Raw genomic sequence first — 15,328 nt, forward strand, 5'->3', positions numbered from 1 at the left:
CAGGGACAAGCCAATCACAGAGCAGTAGTGATGTTATCACAGGTTCTTGGTTTTGGTTTGTTCTAACGTGGATCTTTTAATAGTGACTAATAAAGTTATTGTTTTATAAACACTACATTATTAGGTAGTCACTCTTCTATTTCTATTACTAGACCTCTATTTTTGTTTTTCGGTCACTGAACTTTGGTTTCCCATATCTGCACAACTGATTGGATAACACAGAGTTAGTGACATATCCTTCAACCAATGGCAGTTAAAGGTTATGAAAATCAACGTAAGTTCATACTGATTCAGTAACAGTTCATACTGAGTAACTGAACTTACTCTTGACTTTGGTTATTTTGCACTTAACTGCTCAGCCCTACTGGACAGTTTGTACTTTTAATTTGGAGTCTATTCTAGGGTCTGTAGTTGTAAGGGGTTTGTTATAGGATTTGTATTTATTTCAGGGTCTGTATATATTCTTAGTGAAGGGGTATGTATTTATATTAGAGTCTGGCCAGTACTGTCTGTAATCTGGGGTTAGTTCTGAGGGCTGTATGTAAAAGGGTTATTCCCATATTCGGCCAGACATGACAAACTGGAATAGCTGCAATACTGTGTAAGCGGCCATTTTCTTGTGGCCGGTGAGCATGCACAGTTGGCTTTGCCCTAGACCCTAGCCCTAGAAGTTTGACGCCTACGCCGGAAGAAGACGTGTGAAGAGGACGTTCCTGAAGAAGATGGAGGCAGTGCTGGAGAGTTCTCTTACAGCATTGGGGACACCCCCAGTGATGTTTGAGTGCTGGGGACTGTCCCCAGTGCTGCGAGTTTTAATGATAAGATCCCTTTAAGTTCTATTGGAGTTACAGCTGTGTGGTGCTGCTCTATGATGTTTGAGTAAGTCCTCATGACTGGCCTTTCTATTTAATATGAGGTCTGTATTGATTTAAACAATATCCTAGAACACAAACTCTCTATATGAGGTCTCTGTTTATTTCCCAGTCTGGTTTTAGGGATATACTGTGAGTCATATACATGGTTTAATTTTTGGAGATGTGATACAGGAGTCATATGCACAGCTTGTGATAAGGTTAGCAGTGTTTGAAAGATGTGGCCTATGGTATGTAAATGGAAGGCATATGTTGAAAATTTCTGTGTGTCGGCTAACACACTTCCACTGTGTCAAAATCTTTCTGATAACTACTGAAAAGCTAAGTGCACCCCTGGATAGACCCATATAGATTTATTGCTCACCACAGCTTTCTGAAGGATCTTTTTGTTCAGTCTGTGAAGTTCAAAAGTCTCTTGATAGTCCAAGTTGGTCGATGCCAAAGATACTGTGAGATTTACACCACCAATATAGGAAAGGATTGCATATTCAGCCAGAGCTTGTAGTGCCACACATGTGTCCTATGATAAATGACATACAATATATACATTAAATATTGTACCCAGATAAAAGTTGGTAAAATCATAGATGCAAAATAAAAGTGTTTTTTGATGTATGAATATTGGAGACCAGCGTTAATTTATGAGGCAACACATCTATAGGTTTCTATTGATCACATGAAGTTCAAAAAGCACTTTCCCAAATGAAGTTATCAGTAATATTGTACTAGTGTCAGGATATGGAGTCGCTGCGGTCTCCTTGCTGCGCGGCGTCTCCCTGGGAGACGTGTTAGGAGTTCTATTGGGTGTGCTTAGGTCATTAAGGGTTAATCTTTTCCTTGCCTTCAGTCTCCATGTCATTAGCCATCAGGTGTGTTCTCTGTTGCTATTTAAACCCCACCCAGGCATGGATCCTTGCCAGCCATTCACTTTGGGTTTCCTGGTCCCCCTGCTCAGTCTGATTCCCTGTCTGTTAATATTCGGTCTGTTCTCTTGGTTAATCTGCCCGGCTTGTATTTTTGACTATCCCTTGTCTTTTGATTCGGTACCTTTATTATATCTCCTGGCTCGACCTCTTGCTCGTCTGACCTCGCCTTCTCTTCTGTGTCTTGCTGGGACTTGTGGTCCTCCCTGGTTCCATGCCGTTTTAGTCTTTTGTTTTGCATTGCAGTTACACTGTGCTTTCTGTTTAGGTGTGACCCCCGTGACTCCAGTCCCTAGCACTTTCAGGGCCTCCTCTCCCCTTATCCTAGCCGCCGGATAGAAGTGTCAGGAGCCTTGGTAGGCGCACTTCAATTAGGAAGTGCATTGGTCTGCCTCATCTCAGATATTACAGCATAGTTATAGCTGCAGGGCCTGCGACCCCTTTTGTCATTAGTTGCACAGTGTTGCTTTCCCAGCTGTGTCACTTTGCACTGCCTGCCCCTGACTCCAATCCTTACAACTAGCCTGTTTTCCTAGGAACATTTAAAAATGATCATCCACCACCTCCACCAACTTCAACTCTATGCATCTGCCATTGGATGCCACTGTACAGATTCTGGTGCAGTAGGAATTTTCCTGTAGACCTCACTGTTCCCATGCAATCATTTCTGTATGTTTCAGAATCTAATATACTAAGCAGGCTCTCTACTTTAAGATGGGTGGTCCTAGACTGGAGCAGATACAAAAGGACGACCCACCTGACAGTAGAGAGCATAACTGTGTTAAAACAGAAATGAATGCTCAGGAATTGAGGTGGTAGAGAAATAGCAGCTCCCATTGTAGTATGTAAATAGTTGGAGTTGATATTGAAAGGTCCCTTTAATATAGAGTTCATACATAAACTTCAAAAGGTAGATCATTGTTTTAAATAACCCCTGCAATCTTTTTTGTGCGTATTATATTCAACCCCACATGAAAATAATGTAACCATATCTGCACTATATAATATATTAAATACTTTATAACATAAAGGAAGAGTGCATAGTAACAGCCCTTATAAAATTGATGTGACCACCGTCTGCACACTTAGCGCTCACACTAATGTGGGAGTTACACACTAGAGGGAGCAATCCAATACAATTTCTGCCTACAGATAGATTTACTATAGGAAAGTACGTGTCCTTCCTTGTGTGGAACTATGCTGCAGTCTCTCCTGTTTTGACAAAGCACTAACCAATGAGAGCCATGAAGTTGTAAAACTGAAGTTAGTGGGAAAAATTCTGGTTGCTGAACGAATATTATAGAAAGTAAGTGCATATTAGTTGATCTAATCACTTATACCTAGCGCATAGAGTAATGGAAGAACAAATAGTTCCTTAAAAAAAGTGCTATCTTTCCTGCAAACTATTTATGACTAGGTGTTTCACATAATGCTACAACATGTCTTCCTTTAACCCAAGTACACTAACAAGGTATGCTTACTGTTTCATAATTTATTTTATATCACTGTAAATCATCTTTATTCACTGTAATTCATCTTTACAATGCATTAGTTCTATCACTAAAATTCAGTGACAAACCTGTGTTGATGAAAAGCCTCCCAGGGCATTGCGTTGCTGAGAAAGCCATTTCACTACTGGTAGAGCAGATGCCACATCTCCAAGAAGGGTATAGGTTAGCAAAGCATATGCAGTCATTTCTACTTCTGCAGATATCACTGTATGAAAGAATAAATGAATGATCAAAATAATGCAAAGAAAAAACAAGTAGTTACAAAATATGTGGACATAGTCTCCAAAGTCCAGTCATTGATATGCTCTAAATACACCAACACTGCAATTTGAGTCGATAGACTATGCCAAGACACACTGTGCTTTTATTATACAATATTTTCCATTTTTTTATATACAGGTGCAATACTATTTACACAAAACCTTTTAACCATGTTGTCCTACTAGCAATAGTATAAGTTTATCTAGCGATATATGTTTTTTGTGCTTTAAATTTAATTATGTATTTACCATGTAATGTTATTAATATATATATTTCCCCTATTATAACTTTCTATTTGCAGTATAGCTAAATTAAGATAATAGCCGCTTCTTTTTAGTATTAAATACATCACAATATGACATTTTAAGATAGAGCAGACTATCAGTCTGTACTGTGAAAATAGACACACAGAAGCAGGAAAAAAGCAACAGGATTCGGCAATTGTTGCCAAACCTGTTGGTATGATTGCGCAAGTGCATATTGCGACACTAGGCCGGAAAGCTAGAAAGCTACACTCTGGAGTAGGAAGTTTGCGTGCAAATTTGCACTGGTAGTCACATAGTGTGCAGGTGTCTGAGAACAGAAAAACCTGCCAATGACACCCACACCCCTTGGCTTTAAGGAATACACAACATGAGTCTCTATAAGCGATCCTCCTTATTCCTCCCTGAGAGCTATAGACAATATATTCTACTAGCCCCTGCCTGCGACTTCGTCTGCATGTTGTTGGCAACGATGATCCGCCTATATTCTGCAAATTGCTGCTGTCGATGGTTTGCCGGTGTTTCGGCAGCTCTTAAGCCATCCTGCTGCTGAACTTGTTCCTCACGCCATGCCTGTGATTGTACCAGCATCTCAGCAGCTCGCTGTGACGCCGTATAATGAGCGTGTTGTTGGCGTTGATGATCCACCTGCTCCAGCGTTTAGGCAGCTGAACTTTTTGAAACGAGCCCACTGTCTGACTACCGGTAATTTATATTTTTATTAAATTTATATTGATATTTAGATTAATTGCTTTTATACTATTTGATTGAATTAATTCTTGATCATAACTTATAATGTGGTGTTTATTATGTGATTTTTATTACAGTATATTGATGAACTTTGACCTTACTTTTGAGTAGGTGGGTTATTTAAAAGTGTGTGTTGCAGCATGTAAAGTCATTTGTCTGTTGATCTGATGAAGGGGTTGTATCCCTGAAACACGTAATTCTAGACATTGTATTTTTTTTAATAAGCCAACTCTTTCATAAGTTGGCTAGAGATTCTTTGACCTACTTTTTATGGTCCATTCACACGGAGTAAACGCGCGTGTATTTTGGCAGAATTCACGTGTAAAAAATACACGTATAAAAATAAGACTCCCATTGACTTCAATGTCATTTTACACATGTATATTGACATGTATATTGATGTGTATTTTGACGTGTATTTTTACACATGTAAAAAAATGTCATTGAAGTTAATGGGAGTCTTATTTTTACACGTGTATTTTGCCAAAATACACAAGCGTTTACTCCGTGTGAACGGGCCCTTAGCCTCCCACTCCCATTGACTTCAATGACTTTTACCGTGTATTTTGATGTGTATTTTTTCGTGTATTTTTACACGTGTAAAAAAAAATGTCACTGAAGTCAATAGAAGTCTTATTTTTACACGTGTATTTTGCCAAAATACACGCACGTTTACTCCATGTGAATGGGCCCTTAGCCTCCCAGTGACTTCAATGACATTTTACATGTGTATTTTGATGTGTTTTTTGACGTGTATTTTGACGGTTTTTTACACATGTAAAAAAAATGTCATTGAAGTCAATGGGAGTCTTATTTTTACACGTGTATTTTGCCAAAATGAGTGCGCGTTTACTCCGTGTGAATGGACCCTTATACTGAGAGCCAAGAAGCATGGATCCTGGTATCATTCTCTGCCAATTTTGAGTCCTAGGTTGTTTTTTCGTTTTTTTTTTTTTTTTTTTCTCTTTTCTATTGTATATTGTGAGCACCATATAGGGCTCACAATGTACATTTTGTTTTTTTTTTCCTATCAGTGTGTCTTTGGAGTATGGGAGGAAATCCACACAAACACAGGGAGAACATACAAACTCCTTGCAGATGTTGTTCCTGGCAAGATTTGAACCCAGGACTCCAGCACTGCAAGGCTGCAGTGCTAACCACTGAGCTACCGTGTTGCTCCTTTTTCCTTTTTTGAGTCCTAGGTTTGAGCTTTAATTGCTACCTATTCCCGGATGAACTTGGTACACCAAGGACAACAGATCGGTTAATCCTGCATCCTTTGGCTAATTCAGTAGTTGTGAGGACACTTGACCTTATGGGCTAAGAGCACATTGGGGTTTTCAAAATTACTAACATTGGTTCCGAACAGGGGGCACCTATTTCTACTCTCTTTTTCCTAACTCTAGAAATTTTTTAAGTAAGATACATTACAAATTTTTTTTAGATTCACCTGTACTATTAATTTATGAAAGTTTTTTTTTTTATAGTTGAAAGGTATTTAGTTAGGAAGTTGCATACATAGGCAAAAGTATCTATAAATTCCCTAGCAAACTAAATGTAGGCCAAAGGAGTGTTCTTTATTAGACAAGAGCGAATACTAGATTCGAATACTTCGCTCCCTCCGGACCGCGCTTAACCCCCTGCTGTTCGGCCGCTTACATGCATTCCTATGGGAGCAGAGGTATTCAAAACTATTCGGCAAATACTATTCACTCATCTCTATTCTTTATTGCCTCTGTCAGCAGGGGTTGTGTTACTGTGTAATGTGGGAGGAGGTACAACAGGAACTATTTGCAGTAAAGAAGTTATATAAACGTTTAGTAAAAATAAAGTACATAGAAAGTAATTGGCAGAGTACAGAATACATTGAGATCTTCAATATGCCAAGCAACCTGCTACATGGAGAACAACACACTAACCGTCTTTATAATGGCTAGTGTTGCCTCTCTTCCTCAGGTACCAACACCAATTCACAACACAACAGTTTAATAGTGACTTACTAGACTGCTCTCCTCATATTCACTCACTATTAAAACACTGTTACTATACAACATGGCATCACAATGCCCTCAGGAGATAAGTGGTGCAATGGATTCCCTTGTGCTGTGTCACTGGAGCAGTATAATGCCAGAACCTATGGTTCCTGAGCAATCAGGAGTATCAGCTTCATCACCCAATATGCTTAATAAGTACTCTACTGTCCGGTAGGCAGTCCTTGGCTGGAACATACAGACATGGTGGAGCTGGTGAAACAATTATATAGACAACACTGATGCAGATACAGGGCTAATAGGTCTTTTCTGGTTTCTTAAGCTTTACTAATTCTTTGTTTTAAAGGATTCACACATGTTCTCCCTGTCAAAAAAATAAGTAAATAAATAAAAATATCAGCCTAGCCCACAGACAGGGCAATACCTCACTTCTTGTACCATGACTACCTTCTTAGGCCAGAGGTTTTACTGGGGTTTCTCCTCAGCAATCTGGCTCAAGCTGAACTTAAACTTGGAACCCATTCCTCTTGGGACAGTCCACCTGTCTGTCTCCCACTGGTTTGGGTGCAGTCAAGGCCCTTTTCAATCCTGTTTTTGGTCACTCTCCAATGCCCTCTAGGTTCCTACCCTCACAAGCTAATATATATATATATATATATATATATATATATATATATACACACACACTATATATATATATATATATATATATATATATATATTACCTTTGCATCATTTTTATTGTTGCTACGGTGTATGTACTGAAGATAAGAGAATCCTTTAATAGTACCATCATGCGGAAATTCAGTGTGTTACAGCAGCAAAGATAATCCAATCCAATAATAATATAAAATATGTGCTACCTGACTGTGTTAGTCCATCATTAAAACCCATGAAGGTGTCCTCTTCTGCTGCCAATGAGCCAGTTAGACTCCAATGTGTGAAGCCATCTTAAATTAAAGAGACAAATAGATGAAACAAAGATTGCAAAAAGAAATAAAGTGTTTTGCAGGTAAATAAAGGGCAGATACCTTTAGTTATAGCCATGCTGTTTAGTCTCCTAAGAGCCACAGAAGCATAATTACTACGCAGCAGTGTCAAGGCATATGTGGTCAAGGCTGTGGTATAAGGGTCATTTGCAGAATACAAGTGGGTCTCCAAATAGATTTTGGCTTTTGAAACGGCAACGCTTTCTTCCTGGGAAAACAAGTAAAAAGTCCAATGGGGGCTTCAATAAAACTGACTGTAATTATATAATGTGAACCTTACATGAGGTATTAAAACATTTTGGTTATGTTTATTTTGTCCTAGATTTTGCTTCCCATACCTGAAAAGAATTTGTATATGTTTAAAGTTTACCTCAAATGTAACTCCAGTCTCCAGTAGAGCTGCAGCAACATATGCTGTCAGAGCAATTTTCCCATGATTTCCACCCTGTACAAAAAAAAAAAAAAAAAAAAAAGATAAAATGTAATATCTGGTACCGGCTTGGACCAGGTGGGTTCCTGAGCTAATGTGCCCAACCCAGTGTACCTATTGCACATGCAAACAAAACAATTGTACATACAAATTTTAACCAGTCTAAATGTCAGTATAATACAGTATAATAAACTTGGTACCACAGTTTATTATATATACTAGATGCATTGATGGCTGCCCATGCCCCCTTACGATTAAAGCCGACCGGGCAGCCACCGGGCCCGTGATTGCGCTACCGATACTAACAAGTTCTTGAAATGCCTCTGATGAACTGTATTCTCAGTGAAACACGTCAGGCTAATTGTATCTAATGGCAACCAATGTGCCGTGTCTGTGTGTTGTGTGTATTGTGTACTAGCTGTATATGGTTTCAGTAATAGCTCCCCCTTAGACAGCAATACAATTGAGCCAGTTTTGTCCCAGTTCAGCTCGCCCCAGCCTAGCTTAGTCAGCAATCAATTGAGCTAGTCTGCCCTAGGTCAGCTTGCCCCAGCAGCCTATACAATTTTTAGTGATGCTTGTGTACTGTGTGTGAATTAAACCCTTCAATCGAATTCTTCAGTTTTATTAGTCAGCTACTCTCAATATATTGGGTAGTTGATCTGTATTAGGGTTAATTCCACAATTTCAAAAACTGAGCTTTGCTGGTAAGGGAACTGTCTATCTTTTCAAAGAGTTACTAAGAAGAAAGAAAGTATATGAGGGGGGGGGGTTATTTCCTCAGTTTTCCTCCCTTAAAGAAAGAGAACAACAAAAGATAATACACACACCATTGATTGTATGAACCTTTAATATGGTTATTGTACTACATTATTCTTGACTTTTAGTGAATAATTAATAAAAGTTATATTTTAAGTGTATCCAAATCACCGCACTTGTGAGTTTTCTGCCTTATGCCCCTGCCTCTCCTCTCTGCAGGGATCTCAATCACCAATCATCTTGCTGTTTGTGTGAGTACATATTCCTGGCTCACACAACTATGAGGGTGATACACTCAGTGGCCAAAAGTCAAGGGAAGGTACCGGATGCGCCATTAATAGCAGGTCGCCCCTTCGTGAACCCTGATAACTGCCGCTGTTTCTTTCTCTTTATTTGGAAATTTCCTTTTTTTAAAAGTCGACTTGACTACAAATCTTTAAAAGAAAAACTTTTTTTACTATACTTTTTGCATTACATTTACTTTTGGCATCTGTCTACCTGAATATCCTTGTTGAGAATTCGCCCCATGGCTGGAAAAGAGCCATCTCTCTTTTGGTGCTGGATAATCCATTGTTTTGCTGCTGAAAGCTCTAACGGATCAATATAGATGAAACCACGAGATTGAGCAAATGATTTTAGCACAAATGCTGTGAGCCTGGAAAAAAAATACGGAATACTGAGTATGCAATGTTATTTGGTTGAGAATAGAGATTCTGCAAATTCCTTGCACTTCTTACCACATACTTCCTGAAGAGTCCCTCTCTCCAAATGCACTGTATGAGCCATCCTGTCTCTTGTATGTTAGCTGGCGTTGATAACCTGTGAAAAGAAATATGAAAAACATTACAAAATTTATATAAAACCATCTGTAAGATCATATGGAGTTTTCAGCCGCACATAATAATGGGTCTCCTATGCCATGAGATGTCACCATAAGGATTCCCATGTATGGTAATAAGCGCAAGTAATCATACCAAGGGCTATTTGTAAGATATCTAAAGGCACATTTAAAGATGCACGAGAGACTTTTTACTCCTACACCCTTTTTTATTAGGTCGCACAAGGGGGATTATTTTTACTGTATAGAGGAAGATATATGGTTGTTACTGTTTTGGAGGTAAAAATTGTATAATAATAATAATAATAATAATAATAATAATAATAATGCCCCTTTTATACCCCCAATTAGTAATAACAACCCTGATTTTGCGTCCACACAATAATAACTTTTATTATTTTGTAAGGGGCATAAAGGTGGGCATGTGTCCAGTGTAGTCAGCACAGACGGGGGAATTATTACTTTGTAGTGGAATAATGGTAAGCATTATTAATATGTGGGGCACAGTTGTAGGCATCATTACTGCTTAGGAGCACAAAGGTGGGCATCACCGGTGCCTGTTCTATACGCTATACAGGGCCAGAAACAGAGAGCTCCATCCCCTACGCAGGTTTGAGTCAGTGGACAGAAAAGTGAAGGTGCATGGACTGAGGACAGAGTTTTCTGTTCCCAGCCCTGTATTTGTGTATAGGATGTATAGGATGGCACTGGAAGTGGCTCCATACAGCAGATCGGTCCGTAGGCTCGCTCTCAGTTCTCAACTGATCACATATTTCTAAAGTAGTTTAAGCTTAAGTCACTACGTAATGGTTGCTGTCATAGTGTTACAGTATTATTTGGGACTTGTATATTGGTATTATTAGTAATATTAGTCTCTGCATTGTTTGTTGTCCATAACAGTATGGATGTAATATTTAACACTGTATGATGGTAACATTTGATATAATATTATTTGCTATATGTTTAAAAATATAAAAGTTGTGTGTGTAGGGAGTCAGACCTTATCTTTTAAAGCCCTGGTAACTCCCATAGCGCTAGAAAGTAATGCTGTACTGCCTGGCACAGTGCCTAGACCTAATACGATTATGTTGTTGGTACAATAGGCCAGAATATGGGGCCCCACTTTTAATTTTGCCCAGGGCCACACTTCATCTACAACCGGCCCTGCCTGGCCTGATGAATTTGCTATAACTCCGGTTGCTGACTAGCACAGATTTCAGTTGTGGTGTACAGGAGTTCAACAGAATTAGAGGCTAGAGTCTCTTAATTTACATATGTCAGGGACTTAAGACTGACATACAGAATGTTCTGACCAATATATGTATATTACAATGGGTGCTTCAAGTACTGTCTACAATCCTATTAATATTATAAAGGTGAAAGTTTGTGAGTTTGGATGTTTGTGGGTTTGGATGTTTGTTCCTCAATCATGCAAAACCCGCTCCACCGATTTGGCTGAAAGTTTCCACAAACATAGTTACTACACTGGATTGTGCAATAGGCTACTTTTCGTCACAATAACCCACATACGTTTTTCCCAGGACCCCCACAAAACCTAAACTCACATCTCCATCTCTGTAATCTCACACACTTTCAACCATTGCAAACCACAAAACTTCCTATTTCCTGCTACAGCCTAGCCCCAACCCCACACAATCACATTTTCACATACTTTACCACTTTGCCCCTCACCTTAACCATACTCCAGGAGGCTACCTCTTCAACGCTCTGGAGCAGCCATGTTTGCCTACCCTCCACCCCGTTCACGATCCGTGACACCCTGTGGAATTCCTCAACTCCGTAGAATTACCCGGCGTCCCTTCACATAAACTAGAACTGAAGATTGGCGTTCCTGTTCTACTCATGCGTAATCTCGATGCACCCAGATTGTGTAATGGCACGAGGCTACGTGTCACACAACTAGGAACAAATATCATTGAAGCCACTATTCTTACAGGAGCAGCTAAAGGTGACAGTGTGTTAACCCCACGCATTCCAATTATACCAAATAATTTCCCATTTCAATTCAAACGACTACAATTTCCCCTTAAGTTGGCTTTTACAATGACCATTAATAAATCCCAAGGACAAACGCTGAAAGTAGCAGGAATACATTTGGCCACACCAGGCTTCTCACATGGACAACTTTATGTTGCTTACTCAAGAGTATCCTGTGCCCAAAACTTACATGTACTGGCGGAAAATAACAAATCATACAATGTCGTATATCGAAATATATTCACTTGAAATACCTCTGTCCCAAAGACACTATGTAGAGTTTTTCACAACACCGTATAGCAGCTGAAATACAAATTAACTTCAACACAAAAGTCTCACGTATTCTCTGGATTACAGCAAAAACAAGATACAAAGTTACATTTCATATCCCATACCTTATACACAGTACTAAAACCTTACCCGCGCCTGTATTTACCCACTTCTACAATCACCGCAGACGAAGTCACGGGTACCAGCTAGTAAGGTATAATTGATAGCACATGGTAAATGGGGGCCCCATTACAAAATTTGCATTTGGGTCTAGGCACGTCAACTTACACCTGTATAAGCTATAGTATTTCATTCCTTACACAGTGCCTCATTGAAAGCCATCATTTATTAGAATCCCACATGGCATTATATAGTTAGGCAATTTTTTGGCTTATAAGTTTGGTCTAATAATTTGGCCAATAAGTCTTATTTGTTTACCCCACCTCATGGATGGTGTATAGGAATTTCTCTAACCAAACATAGCAGTAATCCCAAACTTCATTAAAAGTTCATCATTTTAGTAGTAAGCCATTAAATTACACACACACACACACACACACACACACACACACACACACACACACACACACATATATATATTATACACACACACACACACACACACACACAACTATTCAAAAGTTTAGGTTCACTTAGAAATTTCCTTATTTTTGAAAGAAAAGCACAAATTTTTTCAATGAAGATATCATTAAATTAATCAGAAATACACTCTATACATTGTTAATGTGCTAAATTCTAGCTGCAAATGTCTGGTTTTTAATGCAATATCTACATATGTGTTTAGAGGCCCATTTCCAGCAACCATCACTCCAGTGTGCTAATTGTACATTGTGTTTGCTAACTGTGTAAGAAGTCTAATGGATGTTTAGAAAACCCTTGAAAACCCTTGTGCAAGTATGTTAGCACAGCTGAAAATAGTTTTGCTGGTTAGAGAAGCTATAAAACTGACCTTCCTTTAAGCTAGTTGAGACTCTGGAGCAGAGGACAACACAAACAGGCTCTAACCAGAGTAGAAAGAGAAGTGGGAGGCCCCGCTACACAACTGAGCAACAAGACAAGTACATTAGAGTCTCTAGTTTGAGAAATCGATGCCTCATAGGTCCTCAACTGGCAGCATCATTAAATAGTACCCAAAAAACACCAGTGTCAACGTCTACAGTGAAGAGGCGACTCCGGGATGTTGGCCTTCATGGCAGAGTAGCAAATGAAAAAGCCATATCTGAGATTGGCTAATAAAAGGAAAGGTTAATATGGCAAAAGAACAGACATTGGACAGAGGAAGAATGGAAAAAAGTGTTATGGACAGACGAATCGAAGTTTGAGGTGTTTGGATCACACAGAAGAACATTTATGAGATGCAGAACAACTGAAAAGATGCTGGAAGAGCCTGACGCCATCTGTCAAGCATGGTGGAGGTAATGTGATGGTCTGGGGTTGCTTTGGGCTTGTAAAGTAGGAGATTTGTACAAGGTAAAAGGGATTTTGAATAACGAAGGCTATCATTCCATTTTCCAATGCCATGCCATACCCTGTGGACAGCGCTTGATTGGAGCCAATTTCATCCTAGAACAGGACAATTACCCAAAGCCACCACCAAATTATGTAAGAACTATTTAGGGAAGAAGCAGGCAGCTGGTATTCTATCTGTAATGGAGTGGCCAGCGCAGTCACCAGATCTCAACCCCACTGAGCTGTTGTGGGAGCAGCTTGACCGTATGGTACACAAAAAGTGCCTATCAAGCCAATCCAACTTGTGGGAGGGGCTTCTGGAAGCATGGGGTGAAATTTCTCCAGATTACCTCAGCAAATTAACAGCTAGAATGCCAAAGACCTGCAATGCTGGAATTGCTGCAAAAGGAGCACTCTGTGATAAATAAAAGTGTGAGTCCTGGTGACCCCAAACCTTTAATTGCCACCATTTTAGTTAAACACTGTAAAGCAACTGTCAACACAGAAAAATTTTTATGATCCTAATAATTTTAACTGAAGTAATTTTACATGTACCAGCAATATTGGTATATCAAACAATGACCCTTTTCTGAAGAAATAATGATCATTTTTCTGTAACTTCAAGTTTGGCCAACAATAAGGCTAAGGCTACACAGAAACAGAGGTCCAAAATGAAGATCATGTTGGAGGCTGCAAAATACTTGAGCTTGGGAACGAGATTCACCTTTCAGCAAGACAATGACCCTAAACATACAGCCAGAGCTACAGTAGAATGGTTTAGATCAAAGAATATTCACTTGTTAGAATGGCCCAGTCACAGTCCAGACCTAAATCCCATTGAGAATTTGTGGCCTGAGATGAAAATTGCTGTTCACAGACACTCTCCACCCAATGTGGCTGAACTTAAGTTATTTTCCAAAGAAGAATGGGCAAAAGTCTCAGTCTTTAGGTCTGCAAAGCTAGTAGAGACATACCCCAAAAGACTTGCAACTGTAATTGCAACAAAAGGTGGCTCTACAAAGTATTGATATAGGGCAGTGGTTCTCAACCTTTCTAATGCAGTGACCCCGCAATACAGTTCCTCATGTTGCAGTGACCCCAAACAAAAAAAATATTTTTCACAGACAGTCTGCATACCTCCCAACTTTTGAACAACAGAAAGAGGCAGATTGGGCTCCACCCACTTTTGTTGACTCCGCCCATTCTCATTCCTTTTTCATGTGCTCCCACACAGTATAATCCTCCTACAGTCACCTGTAAACAATATGCCCCCCCTCCATCTCTCCCCCCATTTCATATACACCCTTCATCTGCCCCCAGTTTCATGTCCCCCCATCTCTTTCCCCAGTTTCATGTCCCCCCGTCTCTGCCCAAAGTTTCATGCTGTTCTTACCCCCCTTCATTTGCCCCAGTGTCATGCCGTCACCCCCCTTCATCTCCTCCAGTGTCATGACGTTCCCTCCTCTTCATCTGCCCCAATGTCATGCCGTTCTCCCCCCCTTCATCTGCCCCAGTGTCATGCCGTTCTCCCTCCCCTTCATCTGCCCCAGTGTCATGCCGTTCTCCCCCTCTTCATCTGCCCCAGTGTCATACTGTTCTCCCACCTTCATCTGCCCCCAGTTTCATGGGCCCCCTTCATTATGTTCCACCTTAATGTTTAAACGTAAAATAACCACTTATACTCACCATTCCAACGCTCCCCTGCAGCTCTCTCCGCAGTCTCACTCACTCACATAGTTGTAGGTGCGATGTTGCATCATCACATCGCGCCTACAAATGCAGGAGCCAGAGCGCAGCGTTAAAGCAGGAGCTGAGCTGTGACAGCTCCTGCTTTAATCGCCTATGTATTCAGCTCATTGGCAACGCCGATGAGTTGATATCGGGACATAACTCCTGCGCTGCTGCAAACTGTAGCGCGGCTTCTCAGCGACTAAAGCCATCGGAAATATGTATTTCCGATGGCTTTACGCGACCCCTGTGTTTTGGTCATTCGACCCCCGCCG

The 15,328-nt window shown here is 40.0% G+C and overlaps 1 protein-coding gene across 1 annotated transcript in view; it reads right to left on the reverse strand.

The window, feature by feature from the left end:
* The window catches only part of CPAMD8 (C3 and PZP like alpha-2-macroglobulin domain containing 8), a 125,777-nt gene that overhangs the window by 46,634 nt on the left and 63,815 nt on the right, over nucleotides 1-15,328 (reverse strand). The window contains exons 27-33 of the mRNA XM_075281044.1: nucleotides 9,487-9,568; nucleotides 9,248-9,404; nucleotides 7,931-8,005; nucleotides 7,603-7,768; nucleotides 7,435-7,521; nucleotides 3,375-3,511; nucleotides 1,237-1,392 (exon numbers count right to left, since the gene is read on the reverse strand). Coding sequence (XP_075137145.1) covers nucleotides 1,237-1,392; nucleotides 3,375-3,511; nucleotides 7,435-7,521; nucleotides 7,603-7,768; nucleotides 7,931-8,005; nucleotides 9,248-9,404; nucleotides 9,487-9,568 — 860 coding nt within the window. The remainder of the gene's footprint in view (nucleotides 1-1,236; nucleotides 1,393-3,374; nucleotides 3,512-7,434; nucleotides 7,522-7,602; nucleotides 7,769-7,930; nucleotides 8,006-9,247; nucleotides 9,405-9,486; nucleotides 9,569-15,328) is intronic.

This window comes from Leptodactylus fuscus, chromosome 1 (assembly GCF_031893055.1).
Source record: "Leptodactylus fuscus isolate aLepFus1 chromosome 1, aLepFus1.hap2, whole genome shotgun sequence".
In the NCBI taxonomy this organism is placed as follows: Eukaryota; Metazoa; Chordata; class Amphibia; order Anura; family Leptodactylidae; genus Leptodactylus; species Leptodactylus fuscus.